Here is a 24845-nt window from a genome sequence, read left to right as displayed (position 1 = left end):
TGTCCGTGAAATTATGAGAGACATTTTTATAACTGAGTGGCTTTGTTACGAGCAAAATCAAGCAGGCACACTTATTATGCAACTCAAGAATGGTGCGGAGTTAAACCCTCCCCAGAAGGATGAAACAGCCAGCCCTTCTGAAACCTCAAACTAAACCTGATCCAGGGGCGCAATTAGAGTCAAATTTCGGGGAGGGAGGCAGGGAGGGGGGCTAATAAACATTTAGGGGGGTGGGGCAATAGGCAGAGTGGAGATGCAGGGGCTATAAGTAGGGGTGAAAAAACAACGAAGCCTCGTTGCCAAGTGAATGGTATTTTAAAGACCATTCACTCGGGTGCAGGTGCAATAAGCTCAAGACCTGTCTGTGTGTGTGCCCGGGAAGCTGTCCCAACCCAGACAGACACACACGACGGGGGGAGGGGGGCGGGGGGTTGGATTTGGGTTGAAGACATTTGAGCCCTATGGGTGTTGCGCGCCTGCTCTCACCCATATGGTTCTCCCTTCCCACCAGCTCCCTGTTGCTGCCCCCCTCATTTGTGGTATTTTTAAAAAAAATGCATTTATTTTCTTTGTCGAGGAAGAGGCAGTAAATTACTGCTGGTGCACCTTAAAAACACTTTTTTGCTGCTTTTATTTTCTTTTTTCAACCTATCCATCTTGGATTGGTAAATAAAGAAAATGGCACCGATGACATTATATATTCTAGCATGTGTAATGCAGCATGTGGGTGCCTACAAAATGATGCGGCTAGGTGAATGCTCTTTTATTTTTATTTTATTTTTTATTTTAGTGTATCATATATAGCGCACAGATACCCCAACGGGGTGTCCCGGCGCTTCTGTGTATTTGCTGGGTCTCACTCGTAGGAAATTTTAACAGAATAGGAATGTTTTCAGGGCCTTACGAAAAGGCAACTCCTCCTGAATCTGCCTGATGGAATTAGGCAGTTTGTTCCATTGATGGGAAGCACGAACCTGAAAGGTTTTTCCACCAGAACGTTCTTTTTTAAATCTCGGGGTACACAGCAAATTTTTTGAGCTCGATCGAAGATGTCTCGCATTGCTGTAGGGACAGAGACAAGAAGAAAGATCTACTGAGCCCTTTCCCTTGATTGCGCGATGTGCCAGGGTGAGTGCTTTGAATTCTGCCCTTTTTTGAACTGGCAGCCAGTGAAGCTTTCGTCGGTAAGGAGAAATATGCTCCCGAAGAGAGATACCGCAGACCAGCTGGACTGGAGCATTCTGGACTGTCTGTAACCGGTGGCAGAGGCCTGAAGCAAGGCCAAGGTACAGACTGTTGGCATAATCCAAGTGAGAAGTTATTAATACCTGGACAATAATTTTCCTGGTGTAGCTGGGAAGAAATGTAATACATTTTTTAATCATCCTGATTTTAGAAAGGCATGCAGCAGTCACTGTCTGGACTTGGTTTTGGAAGGAGAGGCTGGAATCCCATCTAACCCCCAAGTTTTTTACTGATTTCTTGGGAGAGGGGGGGTGCTCAAGTCATGAGGCCACCAGAGGTTTGAGTCCAATGGAGAGGATTGATGGAAAAAGAGGACTTCAGTTTTCCCAGCATTTAGACGAAGGAAGTTGTTGTGCATCCAGCCGGCGATGTTGCAAAGGCAATCTTTTAGTGGGTCAAAGGTGGTAAGGGTGGTGGTATCATAAGAAAATAAAAGCTGGATGTCATCAGCGTAAGAGGTTGCCTTAATTCCTGACTGAGCAATGAGCTCTGCCAGGGGGGAAAAATAAACATTAAACAGGAGGGGGCTCAATGAGGAGCCCTGTGGGACTCCCCATTTTAACGGCCGGCTTTCGGAGGTGTAGGGGGGGTAAACACCGCCTGAGTCCGATTGGATAGAAACGAGGACAACCAGTCCAAGGCTTTGCCTTGGATGCCTTTAGCCCGGAGACGGTTGAGTAGGACGGGGTGAGAGACGGTGTCGAATGCTGCCGATAAATCAAGCAGCACCAACACCGCTCTCGAACCCCCGTCCAACTTCCAACGCACAGAGTCAGCCATCTCTATAAGGGCCGACTCAGTGCTATGGCCTGATCTAAACCTGTGTTGTGACTTGTGAAAAAGACCATGGGTTTCAAAGAAGCCCGCTAATTGTTGGTGCACTAGTTTTTCAAGGACTTTAGCTGGAGCGGGCAGTAAGGAGATAGGCCTGTAATTGGCTGGTACATCTGGATCTGCATTTGGTTTTTTTATGATGGGAACTAATTGGGCATGTTTCCATGCCTCTGGGAATATACCTGTCTTAAGAGAGTCATTCCAAATGCAGTTAAGCATGGGGTTAAGAAGAGGGGCCAGTGCTTTGTATTGTTTGGCCGGCCAAGGGTCAGTTGGTGACCCTGATCTACATTTTTGTAGTTCTGCCAAAGATCGATCTAAGGTAATCGCCTCGAAGTCTGAGAAAACAGGAGCTGAATCTGGAGGGTCTACGGGTATATCATTGCCGTGCGGGCAGATGTTACAGGGGAAGGAGTCGTAAATAGAGGCAATTTTTTCCTCGAAGTAATCAGAAAGGCGGGTGCAAAGGGATTGTGATGCCGGGGATTGAAGTTTAAGGGCCATAGGATTTGTAAACGTTCTGACCGTGTTAAAGATTTCCCTAGCGGATCCTTGAGCTCTATTTATTTTCTCCTCCAGGTAAGTCCTTTTATGGTCGAGTATCTTCTTCCGATAATTTTTAAGCGCTATTTTATATTTTGTTTTACTATCTGGGGAGTACGAATGTCTCCATCGGCGCTACAGGAGTTTGCAGGCGGATTTACATTTGCGGAGTTCGGTTGAATACCAAGGTGCCGAAGGGGCAGAGCGAGAAGTTTTAATGGGCCTGATAGGGGCGATGGAGTCGATGGCAGAGATAACCCAGCTGTTAAAGTTGGCCAGCTTCGAGTCCAGATCAGGGGCAGCTACAGGAACAGTAGTTGAAAGAGGTGCCGCAAGGCTATCAGGAGAAATCTTGCTCCAATTACAACCAACTAACTTGGCCGGAACCCTAGGCTTCTCTTGGTGACAAAGAGAGAAAGAAAAAGGGACAAGAAAATGATCTGACCAGATCACAGGATAAGGTGTGCTAATAGAAATATCTGCCAAATTAGAGCAGATTAGATCGAGTGTGTGCCCGGCCTTATGAGTAGGGTAAGATACTAATTGATTTAATCCACCATCAATTAAGGTGGAAAGGAAATTAAGGGAGGTGGGGTCGGAGGTATCATCCACATGCAAATTAAAATCCCCGAGAAGTGTGAAATTTGCATAGCGAGAGCTGGCTTGGAGGACAAAATCCAAGAGAGCGGGAAGAGATGATACCTTGGATTTTGGGGGACGATATACTAATAGGCCTGAGCATGTAATATTAGGAGCAAATTTAATACAAAAAGGTAGTGCTTCAATGGATTCAATCTGGGTGTAAGGGAAGGAAGAGATGGTCCATTGTGATCTGTAAATTATAGCTACACCTCCACCATGGGTAGGACTTTGTCGATTGACACACAAGATTTTATAATCAGGGGGAATGGCTAGGCTTATGGCAGGGTTGGTTTCATCACGCAACCAAGTTTCCGTAAGAAAAAGAAGGTCCCAATTGTTGTCCATCAGAGATTGGGCTATATCCAAGGAATGTTTTACCAGTGACCGACAGTTGATTAAACCGGCTTTTATAGTAACGTTTTTCCCACCACGGGTAGATCCGGTAGGTAGCTGTCGGAGAGGGCAGTAACGTGGAGGGTTATCGGTATCATGTCCGGTACTACAGGGCCTGCATGCGTATAAGGAGGTAGCAAGGTCCGGAGGTATGAAATGTGAGAAGACGCATATTTTAGGCTGTACCCGAAGTAGTGTTTCTCTATCATAAGATAATCTAGAAGAGAGGCCGAGAATGGCAGAGTCCATGGCCACGGCCGCGTCATGGTCGCGGACGGGCGCAGACGGGCAGGACTCTGGTACGACTCCGGCGCAGTTCCGGCGCTTCCGCTGGTCATGTCCGCTGCGCGGAGCCATGCCCGTCTTCTTTTATACTAGCTACTCAAACGCGTGCAAACGCTTCCCCCACCCAAGATGGCCGCCACGATTTTCAGCCCGGCCGGGACCGAGTCACCTCAGCGCCAGAGTCGGGAGAGGCGGGTGGCGTTGGAATGCGGGGGGGTAAGTGAAACTTCAGCGCTTGTCGCTTCGATTTCGGCAAGATGAGAGGTACTAATCCAATTTAAAAGCTTAGTTAGTCAAGCAGGGGTACAATGCAGTTTTAAAAATGCTTAGTGATTCAAGCAGAAATAAAGTGCAGTTTCGAAAACAAAATAGTGAAAAATAAAGCAATGTTTTTCTTTTTTTTAAATTAGCTCAGAGCAATACAGCAGCCTCCCGGCTTCCGCCTCAGGAGGAAATACACAAACAACAGAATAAGCGTCTGACTCAGGGGGCTCCTTTTATACTAGCTACTCGAACGCGTGCAAACGCTTCCCCCACCCAAGATGGCCACCACGATTTTCAGCCCGGCCGGGACCGAGTCACCTCAGCGCCAGAGTCGGGAGAGGCGGGTGGCGTGGGAATGCAGGGGGGTAAGTGAAACTTCAGCGCTTGTCGCTTCGATTTCGGCAAGATGCGAGGTACTTGCGCATCCTCTCGCCAAGGTTCTATCTGTAAAAAACTTTACCAGCTCCACTGTGTTTATTACCACGGACAGATGTCGGCAAAACTCCTACTAATAGGCTCTGTTCCAGTCCGGCATGCCGGTTTGAGCATGCCAGACCGGAACAGAGCCCATTAGTCCCTTTTATTTTTTGTGTGAGTGATGCAAGAGAGGAATAGAGATCTAGACAAAATGTGTCTTTCTATTGCTTAATACACCGTAAATGTGAAACACTTTGGGGCTTAGGGTCTGGATAAAAAACAACATCAGGAAACAAACGCAAATTTAAAGCACATTATATTTATTCACTAAAAACTGTTTAAAAATGTAATTTCCGGAAGGGTCAAGGATGAGACTGATTATTGGGGTATGGTATCATGGGCTTTCTGAAATGGGATTCGTTACCGTTGTATTTCTGGGAGGTCGGGTGGTGATTGCTGTTTCCCCTGTTTAGTTTTACAATCGCTTTTAATAGAGTTGCGTGCTTTACTCTGGGGGATTCTTGGTTCTGGCGGGGGGAGGGGGGACTGGGGGCCCGTACTGAGATGCCCTCCACCACATTTACTACATTTAGTATTTAGTTAGATGGGGCGACAGGCACACTGCTAGTTGGGGATAGGCGCAAGCCATATGCAGGGGTGCAGGGTGGGGGAGGGGTGTTTGTCTTGTTAGTGTAGGTAGTTTTTATGTCTTTCAAATGCTGCAATATCCTGAAGGAGGGTGCCTTCCTAAATGGTTCTCCTGATCGATGGGTGGGCGGGACCTGGGGGTTGTGGTTTTTGCATGGTTCTACCAATGTATGGGCTTTTAATTGCTGTGAGCTGGCTGCGGTCGCCATTTTGTTCACTGATCATCTTCCTGAACTCTCCTGATTTTCGAAAGTGTTTCGAGTACGATAACACTGGTACCTATGGGTGGTGGACTTTGAATAATGTCGTTTAATCTGGGTTTGAAATTATTGCATTTATACGGCCGCACTACAATATTATTTCATGCTTCAGCTTCTACCCTGGGTTACCCATCCATTTATCGCCATGTGTATGTATATTTGTTATCCATTCCGTGAAGTAAGACACCTGTTGTTGATTTCTCCTGTGTTTTTATTGATAAAAAGAATTTAAAAAAAATGTAATTTCCAAGTTCAATATATCTGTTTAAAAATATTTACACTTTCAGCCATTTCCGAGTTTAGTTACAAACTGATAGTGGGAAAAACACATGATGTATAAAAACTGATACCAAAACCTTTTTACATTATTATATGTTTCTTGTTTTTAAATCAGGCCGTAGTCTTTTCATGTGAAAATTATTATAAGGGCCTGACATCACTTCTTGTGACGCACTACATGTGACGTCATTGTGATTTGCATATGATAATGGGCTCCTTCACTATTTTCCTTACTTGTGCCCTGTTTATTGGCATGACATGGGTCTATAGATATTAAAAATAAATATATAAATTCACAGGTATTCAGCCCGTTTTTTCTGGTGATGTCACACATTGACATGTATTCGGCTGCTTCTTCTATTTTTAGGTGAATAAAGATCACTTGCTGTTCCCCCCTTCCATTTCTCTTTTTATCCCCCCTTTCTTTGTTTCTCTCACTCTCTTTATCTCTCCCCCTCTCTATCTCCCACACACTCCTGTTAGCTTTAGCTTCATGAATGTCACTTTCACTTCCGGCATTCATACAACAAATCCTTCAGAACATGTGAGACCAAGGGACAATCAGTGTGGAAGATGAGTTGCTGGGAGTGCAACTGATTGTCCTGAAACATATATGCTTTTGATGTGAGATTTCACTATTTCACCACATTATTCAGAGTCTGCTGCTTACAGTTGCTTAATTCTGGTAAAAAGTAGAGTATGGCAAGTCACCAAATGAATAGAGAGAGGCAATCTTGAGAGGAGCCACGCGTCACACTGTGTTATAAGGCCTGAGGCACAAGCTGATCCATCAACCGATAACAGTGTGTAAAAGGTGCAGCAAACATTACTTAAAAACAAGGTATATGCTCTTTTATATCTAAAAATAGGTTATTTCTTGATCACCGTTGCTTCGCTTTAGTTCATTACATATACTGCAGTGGCATTTGTTAATAGTAATACATACATTTTACCAATGAAGCTTCCATCTCCAGAGCCCTGACAACATGTCCACTCTGGGTGTGTTTGGTTGATAGGGTTTATCACTAATCCGGCAAGTTAGCAGAAAATATCGTTGTTTGTCCCAGTATTGTTCAGTGTTGCTTTTACAGGTAGTGTGATCAGATGCAATTGAATGTTTTTCTTTGTATCGCTTCTTCACCAAATAAAAATCAACAATGTTTCTTTTCTTTTAATCCACATTGTGCTTGTCTTCCACTCTGTATCCTGGTACATCATGTCACTTTGCTATGTGTACGGAAGTGAACAATCACTGGAAACAAACACTTTTATAATTCTGCAAATACTGTTATCTGTTTTTCTTCTTCACTTCTATTCAGGTCTTCTATCATTGGTATTTCAATTTCATACATAATCTGAATTTGATATTTTTCCGTAATTCATTCCTCTCACAATAACTGCACCGTTCTGCTCTTGTCTATGTGCTTAGACGGGTCAATATTATTTTTGATGTTCTTAAGTTCTTTCCGGAATCTCTGCATCTCTAGGATTATTTCCATGTGAGTTAAAGGAAGGAGTGTATTCACTGAGGGCTGTGTGGGATCGAAAATTGACAAAAGCCCTTCTCACTTTCAGTGCCCTTCTATGTTTTCCCCCTGTGTGTTTGCTGATGACTTTGTAGCTCTGATCGGCGACTAAAGCTCTTCCCACATTCATTGCACTTGAGTGGCTTTCCCCCTGTGTGTGTTTGTTGATGTTTTCGTAGGTTTGATAACTGACTAAAGCTCTTCAAACATTCACAGCAATCATAAAGTTTATCCCCTGTGTGTGTTCGCTGATGTCTTTGAAGGTGTGATAACTGACTAAAGCACTTTGCACATTCACTGCACTTGAATGGTTTTTCCCCTGTGTGTGTTCGCTGATGTCTTTGAAGGTGTGATAACTGACTAAAGCACTTTGCACATTCACTGCACTTGAATGGTTTTTCCCCTGTGTGTGTTCGCTGATGGCTTTGAAGGTTTGATAAATGACTAAAGCTCTTCCCACATTCATTGCACTTGAATGGTTTTTCTCCTGTGTGAGTTCGCTGATGATACCTTAATGCTGTAGAGAAGCGAAAACTACTGTCACATTCAGTACAATTATAGCGTTTTCCCCCTGTGTGTATTTGCTGATGTCTTTGAAGGTGTGATATTTGACAAAAGCTCTTGACACATTCACTGCACTTGAATGGTTTTTCCCCTATGTGTGTTCGCTGATGATCCTTTAATACTGTAGAGAAGCGAAAACTACTGTCACATTCACTACAATGATAGGGTTTTTCCCCTGTGTGTGTTCGCTGATGTCTTTGAAGGTTTGATAACCAACTAAAGCTCTTCCCACATTCACTGCACTTGAATGATTTTTCCCCTGTGTGTGTTCGCTGATGACTTTGGAGGTTTGATGACTGACTAAAGCACTTCCCACATTCACTGCAATTGAATGGTTTTTCCCCTGGGTGTATTCGCTGATGTGTTTGAAGGCTTGATAACTGACTAAAGCACTTCCCACATTCACTGCACTTGAATGGCTTTTCCCCTGTGTGTGTTCGCTGGTGTCTTTGTAGTTCTGATAAGCTACTAAAGCACTTTGCACATTCACTGCACTTGAATGGTTTTTCCCTTGTGTGTATTCGCTGATGACTTTGAAGGCTTGATAAGTGACTAAAGCACTTTGCACATTCACTGCACTTGAATGGTTTTTCTCCTGTGTGAGTTTGCTGATGTGTTTGGAGGTTTGATAATCGACTAAAGCTCTTCCCACATTCACTGCACTTGAATGGCTTTTCCCCTGTGTGTGTTCGCTGATGACTTTGTAGTTCTGATAACCTACTAAAGCTCTTGACACATTCACTGCACTTGAATGGTTTTTGTCCTGTGAACGTGTGCTGATGAAGCTTGCGTAGTGATGACAAACTAAAGCTCTTGCTGCATGTGTATGATTCTTCTTTCTTGGTTAGTGTCTGTGGGTCGGGTATATATTTGTCTACATCCCATGGCTGCATTTCCTGATGGGCCGACATGGCTTATAAAGCACTTGTGTTTTTCTCACATTTTTTGCATGTTTTATTTCTGTTTTAACATAAAAATGCGATAGCCACCAAATATTTGCCACACTCCTAATACGTAGAAGGTGTCTTTTTAGGCGATTGTGCCTTTAGATTGGATTATGGCTATGCACGATTGCGGGTAAAGATGTATCTTCCTTCTGACCGGTGCAAATTAGGACAGTCTATTGTATTGTAGATATAAGAACTCCTCTTTCCTTTACCCGTCAGTTGTCCGGCTCCGCTCTGTTGTGCTCTTCTCTGGTTACTGTGGTTTGTCAGGAAAGAGTTTACAATTCTCCTAGAGCACAGAATGATGGCTGGTCATCATTTTATAAAATAGAGCACGGTGGTAATCACATCATACCGATCCGATGATCAAAGCTGGTGTTGGACACTTGTTTATACAGGAGGCGGTTTGTTATTGTTGTTGCCTTAATTTTCCTAAGGTCATTTCTTCGTCTTGTGGCATGGAGGTGCACAGCTTAGACTCTTCCAATCACTGACCTGCCCTTGATACTTCATCCGGGATCTGTCAGTTTGTGTGCAGGTTCCCCTGGCGCCGACTGTGCTGATGTTTTCCTGAATACTGTAGCTCAATATTTCTGCTATTATTGAAGATTTACAGCATTCCCTTCATTATTGATGGTCAGTTCACACATTCAAGGCTTGTTTTCTGTTGGATGTAAAGATATTTAAAATTACTAAATTGAAACATAATGGAATGAGAATTCACAATAGTTGTAAAAGACATTTTGGGGGAGATTTACCAAATCTCCACACAATGCAGCGCAGCCTCCCCCCGCGAGGCTGCGCTGCGTGGCGCAACAGGAAGGGAACAGGAGAGCACCATATTTTCAAAGATATGGCTCTCACCTTCCCTTTCCCTTGCTCCGGCACTGATTACAGCAACCCTGCGCCGTGCACACACCTTAGCACCAGAGCTCTAGGGTGTGTGTGTGTGAGCCCAGCATTGGTTTTGTACAGGAAGGAATCCCTTCCTGTACAAAATACTATGCCTAGACTCGAGGGAAAGCTTTTCCCACTTTGTATGCGTGTTGCACAGTGCAGCACGCATGCAAAGTCAGAAAAGGAAGGAGAAATAAAATCATTTCTCCTTCCTTGAGCCTAGATTAAAAGGGCGCAGTTTTCTCATGCTAAACCCAATCTATTGTATTTGGTAAATTGGATTTAGCATGAGAAACGTTGGGTGGTTGCACAGGAACACCAATCCACCACCCTTGGCAGGCCACCATGTAATGTAAGAAAAGGCAGTGCTTTACCAGTGTTCACAGAGTAACTTAGCAAAGTAAGGGCACTCACGGAGTACCCAAGTGCTAAGGGTATAGCTTAAGATAGACGCATATGGTCAAGATTTCATTTAAACAACAATAGATTTTAGAAAAAGAGATGGATCAGGTTGGGCTGCGAAATTTCCAGTAACTCTTTACGAAGTATACAACAAAAGTAACTCCATTCACACACTTCTTCTCGTTCCTTTCCTATTCACTTAAGATCATCTCAAATGCCAACTCCTGTCTTTACCTTGCTGTTCATAAGTCACCTTTGACACTTTCAACTGCTCCCTTGGTTCAAGCACTTCTGATTTCCTCTAACCTAGAAGATTGGAATATTATTGTGAGTTGAGGGGGGTTTCCTATCGCCATAACATCTGCCCATCTCCCTGAAATAACACAGGCCAGGCACGAGGAGAATCTGATGCAAGCAATGCAATAACACAGGCAAGGCACTAGAAGAATCTGACGCTCAAAATGCAATAACACAGACCAGGCACTAGGACAATCTGACCCTCAAAATGCAATAACACAGACCAGGCACTAGGAGAATCTGATGCAAACAATGCAATAACACAGGCCAGGCACCAGGAGACTCTGACGCTTAAAATGCAATAACACAGACCAGGCACTTGACGAATATGACGAAACAATACACTAACACAGGCCAGGCACCAAGAGAATCTGATGCAAACAATGCAATAACACAGGCCAGGCGCTAGAGGAATCATATGTAAACAATGCAATAACACAGGACAGGCACTAGGGTTGATGCAAACAATGCAATAACACAGGTAAGGCACTAGGACAATCTGATGCAGACAATGCAATGACACAGCCCAGGCACAACGAGAATCTGACACAAGCAATGGAATAACACATGCCAGGCACTAGAAGAATTTTATGCAAACAAAACACCGGCCAGGCACTAGGATTGATGCAAACAATGCAATAACACGGACCAGACACTAGAGGAACATTATGCAAACAATGCAATAGCACAGGCCAGGCACTAGAATAATCTGATGCAAACAATGCAATAACACAGTCCAGGCACTAAGAGTATCTGATGCAAACAATGCAATAACACCGGCCAGGCACTAGGATTGATGCAAACAATGCAATAACACAGGCCAGACATTAGAGGAATGTTATGCGAACAATGCAATAGCACAGGCCAGGCACTAGGAGAATCTGATGCAAACAGTACAAAAAAACAGGCCAGGCACGAGGAGAATCTGATGCAAACAATGCAATAATACAGTCCAGGCACTAGGAGAATCTCATGCAAACAATGCAATAACAAAGGCCAGGCACTAGAGTATCTGATGCAAACAATGCAATAACAAAGGCCAGGCATTTGGAGAATCTGACGCAAACAATGCAATAACATAGGCCACACACTAGGAGAATCTGATGCAAAAAATGCCATAACACAGGCCGGGCACTAGAGAAATCTTATGCAAACAATGTAATAACACAGGTCAGGCACTAGGAGAATCTGACACAAACAATGCAATAACACAGGCCAGGCACTAGGAGAATTTCATGCAAACAATGCAATAACACAGGCCAGGCACTAGGAGAATCTGATGCAAACAATGCAATAACACAGGCCAGGCACTAGGAGAATCTGATGCAAACAATGAAATAACACAGGTCAGGCACTAGGGTTGATGCAAAGAATGCAATAACACAGGCCAGGCACTAGGAGAATCCGATGCAGACAATGCCATAACATGGGCCAGGTACTGGGATTGACGCAAACAATGCACTAACACAGGCCAAGCACAAGAGGAATCTTATGCAAACAATGCAATAACACAGGCCAGGCACTAGGATTGATGCAAACAATACAATAACAAGGGCCAGGCTCTAGGTGAATCGGACGAAACAATGCAATAACACAGACCAGGCACTATGTGAATCTGATGCAATCAATGCAATAACACAGGCCAAGTAATAGGATTGATACAAACAATGCAATAACACAAGCCAAGTACTAGGGGAATCCGATGCAAACAATGCAAAAACAAAGGCCAGGCACTAGGATTGATGCAAACAATGCAATAACACAGGCCAGGCACTAGGAGAATCTGACGCTCAAAATGCAATAACACAGGCCTGGTATAGGAGAATAGGATGCAAACAATGCAATGACACAGCCCAGGCATAACGAGAATCTGACACAAACAATGGAATAACACATGCCAGGCACTACAAGAATCTGATGCAAACAATGCATTAACACAGGGCAGGCACTAGTAGAATCTGATGCAAACAAGGAAACAACACAGGCCAGGCACTAGGATTGATGCAAACAATACAATAACAAGGGCCAGGCACTAGGTGAGTCTGATGAAACATTGCAATAACACAGACCAGGCACTATGTGAATCTGATGAAAGCAATGCAATAACACAGGCCAAGTAATAGGAGTGATACAAACAATGCAATAACAAAGGGCAGGCACTAGGGTTGATGCAAACAATGCAATAACACAGGCTAGGCACTAGGAAAATCTGATGCAGACAGTGCCATAACACAGGCTAGGTACTGGGATTGAATCAAACAATGCAATAACACAGGCCAGACACTAGAGGAATCTTATGCAAACAATGCAATAACATAGGGCAGGCACTAGGAGAATTTTATGCAAACAATGCAATAACATGGGCCAGGTATTAGGCGAATCTGATGCAAACAATGCAATAACACAGGACAGGCTCTAGGAGAATGTTATGCAAACAATGCAATAACACAGGCCAGACACTAGAGGAATCTTATGCAAACAAGGCAATAACATAGGGCAGGCACTAGGAGAATTTTATGCAAACAATGCAATAACATGGGCCAGGTATTAGGCGAATCTGATGCAAACAATGCAATAACACAGGACAGGCTCTAGGAGAATCTGATGCAAACAATGCAATTACACAGGCCAGGCACGAGCATAATCTGATGCAAACAATGCAATAACACAGGACAGGCTCTAGGAGAATTTTATGCAAACAATGCAATAACACAGGGCAGGCACTAGGTGAATCTGATGCAAACAATGCAATAACACAGGCCAGGCACCAATGGGATTGCATCCAGTGAGTTACTAACAGAAAGTGTTCAGTGTCTAGCCGAAGGAAAAGTTCTATTCCGTTTGAAAGTTCTTTTGACAGGTGAGCATGTAATAGCTGCAGGATCCAGGGTACTGTGCGGACAAGAGGGAGGGTGGGCCAAGACTAGTTTCATATGGACTGAAGCATGGGCAAAATGAGCACTATTTCAAGGGAGTATTTAACATATAGTAAATCATGCAAAGTAAAAAAAATGATGGGCCAGGTATGGGATATTACGTACATAGTGGTGTCCAAGAGATTATAAACTTCCCTACAAGGTTCATCTGCTTTACAAAGAATTTGAATTCGAGGAGTGACTCTAAAAAGCAGTGGCAGGGCATGCAGTGAGAGGAGAGAATGCAGATTGTCACTAACGTTATGGAACAGTGCACAACTTTAGAGGCTACGTAGTTACAAGGGAGACACCCAAAATGGGCTCTGCACCTCACATGAATCCAGTACACGAAAGCGCCTTTACACACAGAGTAAACATCCTTGGTGGGTCCGAGGGGAGAAGGAGGGGCTCAGAACACAAACATAGAAGGAAGAGCTAGTAGGTGTTGTGGTTCCGTGAATTCTGGACCCGTGTCATAAACATCGTCGAATCATGACGATTTTGGTATCAGCAGACCGAGAATGACGAGATCTCGGAATCTATACACGTGGATAAAGGAGATTGGTCGTTGATGGGATGGTTTTGGGAACTGTTATCCGCCTGGGGATGGAAGATTCTGATGGTCATTGGGATGATCTTAGCCATCCTTTTCCTGTTCTGTCTTTGTGTACAGTGTGCTCCTGCTATATGTGGCCTCTGTGCTACATCGTGTGTAAGGAAACCTGTATCGAGGGACAAGCTAAGTAATAGGATGATGCTACAGCAACATCTCAATGACTTTATTAATATAGACCTGGACTCAGATTAGCGTGAGTGTAGGTTATTGCCTATGTAAGGGCAAAAGGAGGGTCTGTGGTTCCGTGAATTCTGGACCCGTGTCATAAACATCGTCGAATCATGACGATTTTGGTATCAGCAGACGAGAATGACGAGTATACTATATACGAGTATTTTCGTCATGTTCGAGTGACGAGATCACCGTGAAACCAGAGATTCCGTTCTGAACCCTTGGGTTCCATTTTGTGTACGGCAGCCATTTTGTGGTTGCCCTCACATAGGCCGATGAGTAAGGCCGAACAAGTCTTTGGGACACGTACACCTTTTAGCTGACTTCTGTGTGACCTGGGCAAGCTGACTCCACTGCCCGAAGCCAAACATGTTCAGCCAGTTCCTTTCCCAGTGGCCGATCGAGATTAGGATCAAGGCACAGCCTACCATAAACCCTTTATTGCACACAACTATGTCTAATCTTACACACACCTGTCTCTGCTCCGTTCTTTATGACCTGTTTTACGATGAGGAGGTGCCCGTTTTTATTAGGGGTCCAGCCGATTTATCTGATGAAGAACGTTAGGTCTTGCCGAGTAATTGATGGTGGGCTGGACGATGAAACGTGGGTTTGTTATGCAATACTTGATGGTGGGGTGGACAATAAAATGTGGGCTTGTCATGCAATGCTTTTATTGTACACATGGGATTGGTTTACTGTAAAGAAGGAATGTTTGCCTGAAGCGTAATATTTCGTATAAAAAGGGTTGACTGACTTTGTAAATTTGAGCAGTCTCCTACGAATATACAGCCACTGTACTTCGTGGATCTCTGTTACTGGTTGCAGCCAATAAATTTGTACTTTGACGTCACCAAGAAGTTGACGCGTTTCTGTAACTCTGAGACAGGAAAATCCGGAGATTTCAGGTGTTTTCCCCTGGCACAGCTGGGTCCATAAAAACCCGGTTCTCCATTTGGCCCCCACGTGGGGCGACTTCAACGGTACCGGTCCAAAGCCTGAAGATCGTGAGGAGCTTCGTGTGAAAATTCTGGAGGAAGGCCAGCCACTTCATCGACCCCTGTATGTCGTCGTGGTCCGAAAGTCTTTGCTGCGAGGTTCCCCGCTTTCCGACGTCTACGAAGGACTGCTGCCCTAACTGTCGCCCTGTCTTGAAACCTTAGACGATTTGTAGAGCGAGACGATAGACGGGTCTTCTGGTGACGTCATCGATACCTCAGTTAAGTATGAGTGGAGCGTCTCCCAGTCCTTAGTTTTGGTTCTTAGTTTTGGGTATCCCCTTGGGATCTTTGATGTGGAACTTGCAAGTACCAAAGCCGAAGAATTCGTGTATTCACGAGACTATCGGATTTCGATAATCCTTTGAAGTTTGAAGCTAGACTAGTGAGTGAAGATGCCTGGTCTTAGCAGACTTGGAAATTTGTTTTGTTGTGGTCGAAATAGGGACTCCCGATTAGAGGATTCGTGTCCGGTTCCTCCAATTGGAAGTCCAACCTATGAGCTTTACGTAAAGCATGGCGTGGGTCCTATCACGTATAATGAAGTATGGGTTAGGTACACAAGGAAAGATGGTGGCCTAAAGAGGCCCCAATATGGTAGTTTTGACACCGAAGTTCTAGATAATTTAGAGGTTAAACTCTTTAAGAAGAAAGAACGTCCGGCAATGTTTGACTCTTTCCGCCTATGGCGAAAGGAAGCCAAACAGAAGGAAATTAAATTAGCGAAGAGAAATAAGAGAGAAAGGGGTATCTCGATAATGCAAGCTGCCATGCAGTTTAAAGATAATGAAGAAGAACAGATGAGTGAGCAGTTGCACAGGCAACGTAAAATGGTGATCGATAAATGCTATCCAGCTTTGCCGCTTCTTCAGCAAGAGGCAGCGAAGGAACTTGAGAAAGACCCTTTAATGTCGCATTTGTTGAGTTCGCCACCCCCTTATGTGCAGAGTGCTACAGCACCTCCGCAACCTTTAGTTGTGCAACCTCCAGTTGTACAGCTTCCAGCTATTCCACAGCCAACAGCTTCTCTTCAGCTGGCTCCTACTCTTATGACGCAGCCTCCTCAAGGGCCGCCGACTTTGCTACATGCTTCGTCTATACTTCCTACGACTTTGCCTCCTGTATCGTCTACCCTTCCTGATTCTCCTTCTGATACTCCTTCTGTGTCTGTCTTGCCTCATCCTGTTTTTCCTCCTGCTCTTTTGTCGACTTCTCCTTCTGTTCGACAGAGAATGACTGATACTGTTGCTAGCCTTATATTTCCTCTCTTTGGGTCATCTGGTATGACCCCTAGTTCGGAGCATAAACAGTCACGTAGCCAACTGCAGAGAGAGAGAGAGAAATGTTTGATCGTATGGCGCGTAAATGGGTTACACGCCCTTTAGGATATGATGTGGAATCTGTTACGGATGTCTTCCGTCAATGGGAAGCACCGAAGCAGAGATATGTTTTCGACAAGATGTGTACTCTTCTCTGTGAAGAATGGGAAAATGGTGAGTTGGAACACGCTCCGCCTGAGTTGATCCGTGTACAGTCGGAGTTTGCGAAAGGTACGATAGTGGGTTCCGATGTTGAGAAAGCAGTTGCGACGTTGTTGTCGTTTAGGAATGAGAATCCTTCTCAGTCACTGTTTGAACCTGATTCTTCTGTTAGGAGAAAGGTGCGACAATTACCAATGAGAGAAGTTCCCCCAGTTTGGAGAGAAGGGGACCTGAACGCTAATCCAGCTGTTCCGCCACATTTTCAGCGTGTTTGGGTACATGTTCCATGGAAGCGAGCTAAAGTTCTGGCTCTTAAACAGACTTTACCTGATACCCGTAAAAATCCTGCAGGGTACTATAAGGAATTATCACAGACTGCAGATTCATGCATTATGAATTTAGGCGATATAGACATGTTGTTCGGGAATGTTGTACCACAGCCTTTATGGGGATTGATTCGTCATACAGATCATGCGCAAGAGTTAGGTGACTCATGGGCCAATATTAGTGCTGCAAATGATAGACAAGTTGGTGGTGCTAAACCTGAGCCTTTGGTAGCAGACCTCCCTGGTAAGATCGTTACTTACATGAAGACTTTAATGCCTGCGATGCGTGTGAATTGGTATAAATTGTCTGCATGTAAGCAGAAGAAAGAGGAAACCGTGTCTGATTTCTTCACCAGGTTTGAAGAGACGTTTATCGACCACAGTGGTCAAGATATGAGCACAGAAGGTGGCCAAAGGCTGTTTGTTGACAAGCTTGTGCATAATTTGCTTCCCGAATTATGTAAGAAATTGAAGGATTCTGAGAGTTCTTGGGCTGTTTCTTCATCAGCACAAATACTGGCTACTGCGCAGTATTATGAAAATAGAGATAAGGACGAGAAAGATAGAGCAGACAAGAAGACTAAAGAGTTGAAGACGAAGGTGCTTTTACAGCAAGCGTATCCGCCCCGTGATAATCAGCGTGATTATCAGCAGCCTCAGCAGTTTCAGAGAAACTCGCAAAGGTTAGAGTCTCCTCAACAGCGTTTTCTGGTAGGCCCCAATCAGTGTTCATATTGTAAGGAAGAGGGTAATTTCAAGTATAGTTGCCCTATTTTGTTACAGCGTATGAATGGTGTTTCTGGTGCAAGAGGTTGAGGTGTTCAACAAGCTCCTAGAGGTAGAGGATGTGGTGTGATTCCCCAGAACGCGCGTTCCTTTCCACCACAAAACTCGATGAATAGTTTTGATCAGCAGAATGGTGCATCTGGTAGGACGACTCAGTACTATGCTGACGACTACTATGTCGAAGGTGAGAATGTAGACGGTGATGATTGCTAGGACAGCCATGGACAAAGAGAGGGAGTTGTTTCAGTTCCAGTAGATCATGGTGGACCTTATGTTGAAGTGATTACATCAGGTGTGTCAGAGCCTTTTCTGTTGGATACTGGTGCTCCGAAGAGTTCTATTATGCACTCTAAACTCCCTGGCGCACCTTTGTCTGGCTTAACGAACGTTTCAGTAGGTTTTTCTGGCGCCCCAGTTAGAAACCCGATTTCTACTCATTTGTCCCTTTCTGTTGGAGCTCGTGAATTCGAAGCACCCCTTATTCTGACAACAGGTTGTGGTGAGAACTTGTTGGGATTGGATCTGTTGAAAAGATTGTATGCGACGCTGTATTGTTCTCCCTACAACTTACACTGGGTAAGAAAGTGGTCTCTCCGATGTATTTGTTGAAGGATAAACTTCCAACAGAATTTTCCTCTGTTCCTGATGTTCTTTGGGCAACTGGTCCTAACGATATAGGTCTCCTGGAGATACCGCCATATGTTGTGACGTTAAAAGCGAACGTTAAAATGCCACGCATTCCCCAATATAGGATCTCTAGCGATGGTGAAAGAGCGTTACTAGCGATCATTTATGATTTGATTGAGAAAGATGTAATTGAAGAAACAAGAGGTAACGTTTGCAATAGTCCTGTTCTGCCTGTTTTGAAACGTACTAACTCTTCTCAGCCACCTGTTTACAGGTTTGTGATTGATCTTAGAGAGGTGAATAAGATGGTTGTGCCACAGTTTCCAGTTGTTCCTGATATCACTGCTTTATTGACTAAGATTCCAGCCTCAGCGACTTTGTTCTCGGTGATTGACTTGAAGAATGCCTTCTTCAGCATACCGATTGCCGAGGAGAGTAGGGATATTTTTGGCTTCAGTTTAGGAGGCCGAAGCTTCCGGTTCAAACGCGCTCCTCAAGGCTATTGTGAGAGTCCGTCAATCTATAGTCAAGCTCTGAAAACACAACTTGATACGATTGTTTTACCTGATGGCGCTACTCTTCTTCAGTACGTCGACGACTTGTTAGTTGCCGCAGATACAGAGGAAATCTGTAAGAAAGCTACTTTGTCATTGCTACGTCATTTGTCTGATTTCCATCACAAAGTGTCTCTTTCGAAGTTACAGTATTGTCGACAAGAAGTGACCTACTCAGGTCATCTCTTATCGAAGGAGGGAAGAAGATTGACCCCAGAGAGAATTCAAGCGATTGCGACAATGAGTGTGCCAGTTACACAGAGAGAAGTGCGTGCTTTCCTGGGTATTACCATTTTAGTTACACAAGGGAACCCAAGGAAGCAATATGCTAGGGACCTTAGGGAATATATTTCTTACAGAACAGTGGTCCCTAGACAAGCACAATTTCTGAATGATAAATATAGACTAAATGAGTACTATATTCTTTGTCCAGCCGGACAGTTTTTATTTTAATTAATAAAAAGTTTCAACAATTTGAAAAAAATGACAGCAGGACACCAGCCGATGTCCGACTAACACACTAAGGAAAAGACAAACAAGAGTTTCAGGCAATATAAACAGTCTGTGTAGTACAATTCACAATCAGACAAAATTGGTTACACACTATTGTTGTTATACAGTAGCACAGTTCATACACATATAGTGTGACACAGTCGACGACGTTTCGAACCTATGACAACTTAAAGGTTCATCTTCAGGACATTACATCATATTGCAGACAATGGATAGCGAATTTTTCTTTGTTGTCTAAACCGTTGGTGGCGTTGACCTGTAAAGACACACTGAATCCCCTCCCGTGGTCCGAAGATTGTCAGAAAAGTTTTTCTGAATTGCGTGATGCGTTGTGTTCAGCTCCGGTGTTGGGTACCCCCGACTACAGTAAGCCCTTTACACTGTATGTCCACGAGAGAGAAGGATGTGCGTTGTCAGTGTTGACACAGTCTTTTGGGGACAAGCAGCGTCCATGTGCTTATTTCTCGTCGACTTTGGATCCAGTAGCTAGGGCATTGCCGAGTTGTTTGAGAGCCACAGCGGCAGCAGCTGTTTCTATTCGACAGTCTGCTGGTTTGGTGATGAATAATACATTGATTGTGATGGTTCCACATGCAGTGGATACTTTGCTAAACAGGACCAAGACACAGTACAATTTGTACTTTGACGTCACCAAGAAGTTGCCGCGTTTCTGTAACTCTGAGACAGGAGAATCCGAAGATTTCAGGTGTTTTCCCCTGGCACCGCTGGGTCCATAAAAACGCGGTTCTCCATTGTTCAGGGACACGTTACTGGAAACTGACTACTGTAGTTAGTAGTGTCATGGAGTGGTTGTGGGGACAGTAGTCCCCTACAACAAGCAGCTTTTGCTCCACGGGTAAAAGAAAAGGTCTCAACCTTCTTCTAACTTTTTCCATGAAATGAAAATATTGGTGGAAGGCATTTATAAATATGCTCAATACATCTTGCACATGCTGTAAAGAAAACTTGGGGAAAAGCAACAGGAGTATAACCCGTAGACCAGATTGAGATCTGGGTGTACATATGCATAAAACAATATCTAAATTGGATTCACTAGAGCGGGAGATATATTTGCATGTACAAGACATTACAAAGAACATGGATGACAAAGGAAGAGAGACTCAGATATTTCAGTTTTTAGAAGTGCATATAGCGTCATATATTTAAGGACATATTTTATACAAAACAGTCAAAAGCAGCACTGGAGGCATATAATGCGGTGGCAACCCAAGGGGGCTTTATGCACTAAGTGATAGTGAAACAAAGAGTGACGGCGTGAGGGACGCAAGGTGAAAAAACTGTTTATACAAAAATGATGGTTCGTCCTCAGTGAATGAGTAATTGATGTTAGATTAGGAACCAAAGAAGATGATGCGCCATGAGTCGCGCTGTATTGAGGGTCAGTCTTCGCCGAGACTGTTGTTTCGAGTTATGCTGCTAGGACTGGTTTACTGAAAAACAGCAACTTATGGAACATACAATTGGAAGAGGACATATAATTACGTCCGTTTTTGGATTAAGAAATAAATTATTGGATGTTCGATAGACTTACTTACATTATTACTGTACATGTCGCTGGTCATTCAAGAGCGGTTTTAACGGTGATTTGCCCTGAGGAAGTCCACGGCTTACACCACCAAGGACAAAACACGTATTGGAGGCTAAACCTTGTGCTTTGAAGAAATATTACAAAATAAAAAAGAAGAATGAGAAGATCAGCTTGTCTTTTAAGGACTCTTTATTGGGAACATAAGCTCAGGATATATTGTTTGTTTGGTTTAATCGAGGCCAGAAAAACCATTGTCCATGCATTAGTGACTCCCGACCTGGACTATGGGAATGCCCTCCTGATTGGGCTCAGTCAGAAGGGCTTACACCAACTGCAATGTGTGCAGAACGCCCCGCACGCCTTGTGCTCTGACTATCACGGACAACCTCCGCAAAAACTGCCTTGGTCAAACTCCACTGGCTTCCGGTTAGGGAGAGGATCAAATTTAAGACCCTTTGCTATGCTCATCGCATCGCTCAGGATAAAGGCCCTGAATATTTAAAAAATCTCCTTACTATACATCGCCCGACCCGTAACCTCAGGTCATCTGGCATGATGCTATTTGAAATCCCTTGAATTTTCAGGGCTAAAATGGGAGGAACCTCTTTTAGGTACTTAGCCTCCAAACACTGGAATGCGCTCCCGCTCCACTTGCGGATGGAGCCATCTGAACTGAGATTTCGGGGCAAACTGAAAACTCTCCTGTTTCCCAACACGTAACCTCTCCTGAGCTCTTTTTCTACAGCTGCCTTTGGATCTCTGTATTATTTTAGCAGTTAGCGCGGGGACACACAGTTTTGTGTAGCCAGGCGCTTTAAAAATGATTTATTATTTTATTATTATTATTTAATGGTATGGTTTTCCACGCCATTTGGTGAACGGTGGATGGCCGTTACCTTATCCTTTGAGCTTTAATTACGTGGATTCAACTTACTACTTCACAACTGTGCACAATTGTCACCCAGCCATCCTTTTCTTTGTGTAATATTATTCTCATAACAAAATGTACTTATTTCAAGTTTGGCTTGCATATTTTATAAGAAGGGGATAAAGCGACAACTGATAGACAACATTATAAAGCTTACCAACTTGTCTTATAAAGGTTACTGGTACTTTTAGAACAACACAAAGGTCGAGGAAAAGCAGAAGTATCAAAGTAGACAGTGTATCCGCAATGATGAACAATAAACCCTTATTAAACATAAGAACCGTCTCCAGGTTGGAGCGCCTAATCACAAAAGTTCTGCAAATACGGCGAACGACTACAGCGCATCAAACTGTGACTATGACTATGACATTGGTCTATCAAAACATTTGAATTCTGCGTTTGTTCTTCTCATTAGATGCTGATCCTGGAAGATATAGGTTGATGGGTTTCGGGCTTGTGCTTTATGCACGCTTTAGGACTTGGCGAACAAATGTTAAACATCGCACCATGTTGAGGAGGCCATTGGGGTTAGAGTGGGTCACATAAAATGGAGCGCTACAATAAAACAACTGTTCGAAGAAGTACTGGAGTTACCAGCTTCTCAAAAGGCATGTCCTCTGTTTAGATAGCTGTCCAGAGGGCCAGAGACCTGAGTGGGGCAATCAATGTAAGCAATGGCACGGAGCCGCCATGGCTAATTTGTAACTCAAGTCAGTTTGCTTGTGTGGTGGCGGCAAAGATTCGCAACATGCTGATATGGTTGGGTTGGGTTGCAAACACGTCCCACAAACTGGCATGTGGACACTCAATACGGGATCCTTGATGCCCGACAGCTCCTGACACCCAGCACCAAACAAGCAGGACTTGTATAGCATAGATGTGTGCACCCTGCCAGGATGTTCCAGTTGTGCTGGCATCACCGAGCTGCACTAGATGAGATGGGCAATGGAGCAGACCAATCAAGGGCACGACAAACCTAAATAATTATTTTTAAGATTACTGTGAGGGTGTTACCAGTACTTCTAGAATTCAGTTTTTTATGGAAACCTATAGTAAAGGTAAACACTAGCTACAGTATGATTGCGGTTACTAAAAATGTAACATCTGATAGCACTGTAAGCATTTACACACACAATCTCTTTGTAAATTATGTGCGACTGATCTTATACTCTGTACAGCCCATCCTATAATTTGTGTAGCGTATTTATATGTTGTTTAATTCTTTCTTTATACTATTGGCTTTCATATTCAAACTGCTGTCTCTCACAGGCAGGGACGTCATACCACTGTGAATGTACAAGTCACTATTCCCTAGAGCACCAACCAGGATTCAAAGTAGCGACCCTCCAGTTTGAAACGAAGACATCAGAAATTATAACACTAAGTAATTGACCATTTCATACAGAATAGTTTAAGTTGCATTATCTCTTTATTTTAGATGTGTATATTATATTACAATTCCTCCCACTTTGCCCTGATTGCCAGGACTCTCGTCCAGCTCAAAGTTCTGCTGCAGTATATTGTGATTTTGAAAATGAAGGTTAAAATAAATAAATGTAAATATCAGAGGCCAATTGTTTTAGGGGAAGACAACAATATAGACTGGCTGAGCCCTGCTTTTCATCCGATCCCCCACCTTGGCCAAAGCCTGTACACCCTTGCCTTGAGAGACGGTACTGCAAGTGACTCTGGTATCCTGATTTTATTTTGGCCTCAGCACAGAGAAGATACTCTGCATGACTAGGCCCAAAATTTACCCTAAGACCCAGAGCCTGGCTCAGGGGATGTAGACAGACACTAAAAGCACACTGTTGGTGGGGCAAAGACTACGGTCTGTGTCCCTGGCTACGTACAGTGAGTAGTGGTGGCAGCGTGCCATGTTCTTAGAGGTCACCAGCTGAACTTGTCATTTTACTTGTCAGAGGGTGGCCACAATGCCTACAAGGCATTGAGTAAAGTTCCATTCACGTGTCATGACCAGACCCTGCATTGGCGTCTCCGTTTGAATTTCGAGACGTGTATTTATAATATAAGGTAGCAGAGCTCTATATTGTTTACACATGTTTATGCATGTTGTTTGTTACCAGTTGCATCCATGTTCGATTACCCATCATCTAACATGGCAAAAGATGGGCAACAGTGTCAGCAATCCAGACGAGAAGGGTGTAACTGTCATTTGTTATTTGGACATTAACATGATCCCGCCCCCATTAATGGCGGCATTTACCTGGTCGGCGTGAATGGCGTTCATCTCTGATGCGTGGTGTCTGAGGATTTGAATCGCTGGCGACTGCCAATTTCATCTTTGAAGTTTATCTTGGTTCCCCAGACGGGCAGCGATCTTGGGAACGGTTGCAGGCATTGGTTACGGAGGAAGAGCGGGACTCTGCGCCGCTCGGGTGGAGCGTTCGGCGTGGTGCAGGCTGTGCATTCATCTGGATTGGGCTTGATTGCGGGCTCGGGCTCGATGAGGCACGTTTGCTCCCTCCGGTGGCTGGCTGTGAAAGCGGGGGGACAAGAAGCGGCAACCCTTTACAGTGAATCACAGTGTGTCTTTCTGGTTTGAAGCACATAGCAGAAAAGGAGAGAAAAAACGGGACTGGAGGTAACGAGGTGGGAGTAAGGCCCACGCCTGTTCCGTGCCTGGAGGCGCATAAGAACCACCGAGAGTCCCGGTGGAGCGGGGCTTCAATCTTTCAACCTACCCGTATCTCTGAGGAGGTTCCTGGCGGCTCTTTGTTGTTTTTGTTGCTCTTGGTGGCCCCTTGACGCTTGCTGTCTCACACGTTACTCTCCCCCCGCCGACGCTGCCTTCAAGATCCCAGCGCGGCCACAGAGAGGGGGGGACTACACCTCCCAGCACCCTCAGCATCAGGAAGACGCCCACACCCACGCCTGTTCCGCGCCCGTAGGCGCATAAGAACCACGAGAGTCCCCG

At 44.3% G+C, this 24845-nt stretch overlaps 1 protein-coding gene across 1 annotated transcript; it reads right to left on the bottom strand.

Moving 5' to 3' along the window:
• Positions 1-4673: 4673 nt before the first annotated feature.
• Positions 4674-24402, bottom strand: LOC144757899 (uncharacterized). Its single transcript, XM_078646404.1, has 2 exons — positions 24135-24402; positions 4674-9511 (listed from the first exon to the last, which is right to left on the bottom strand). Exon 2 carries the CDS (start codon positions 8809-8811, stop codon positions 7393-7395), a length of 1419 nt encoding a protein of 472 aa, XP_078502530.1. The 5' UTR covers positions 8812-9511; positions 24135-24402; the 3' UTR covers positions 4674-7392.
• Between the last annotated feature and the right edge of the window lie 443 nt (positions 24403-24845).

The sequence above is a fragment of the Lissotriton helveticus genome, chromosome 1_1 (genome assembly GCF_964261635.1).
Source record: "Lissotriton helveticus chromosome 1_1, aLisHel1.1, whole genome shotgun sequence".
NCBI lineage: Eukaryota > Metazoa > Chordata > Amphibia > Caudata > Salamandridae > Lissotriton > Lissotriton helveticus.
Note: the sequence above shows the minus strand (reverse complement) of the source record. Positions and strands in the feature narration are given on the sequence as shown.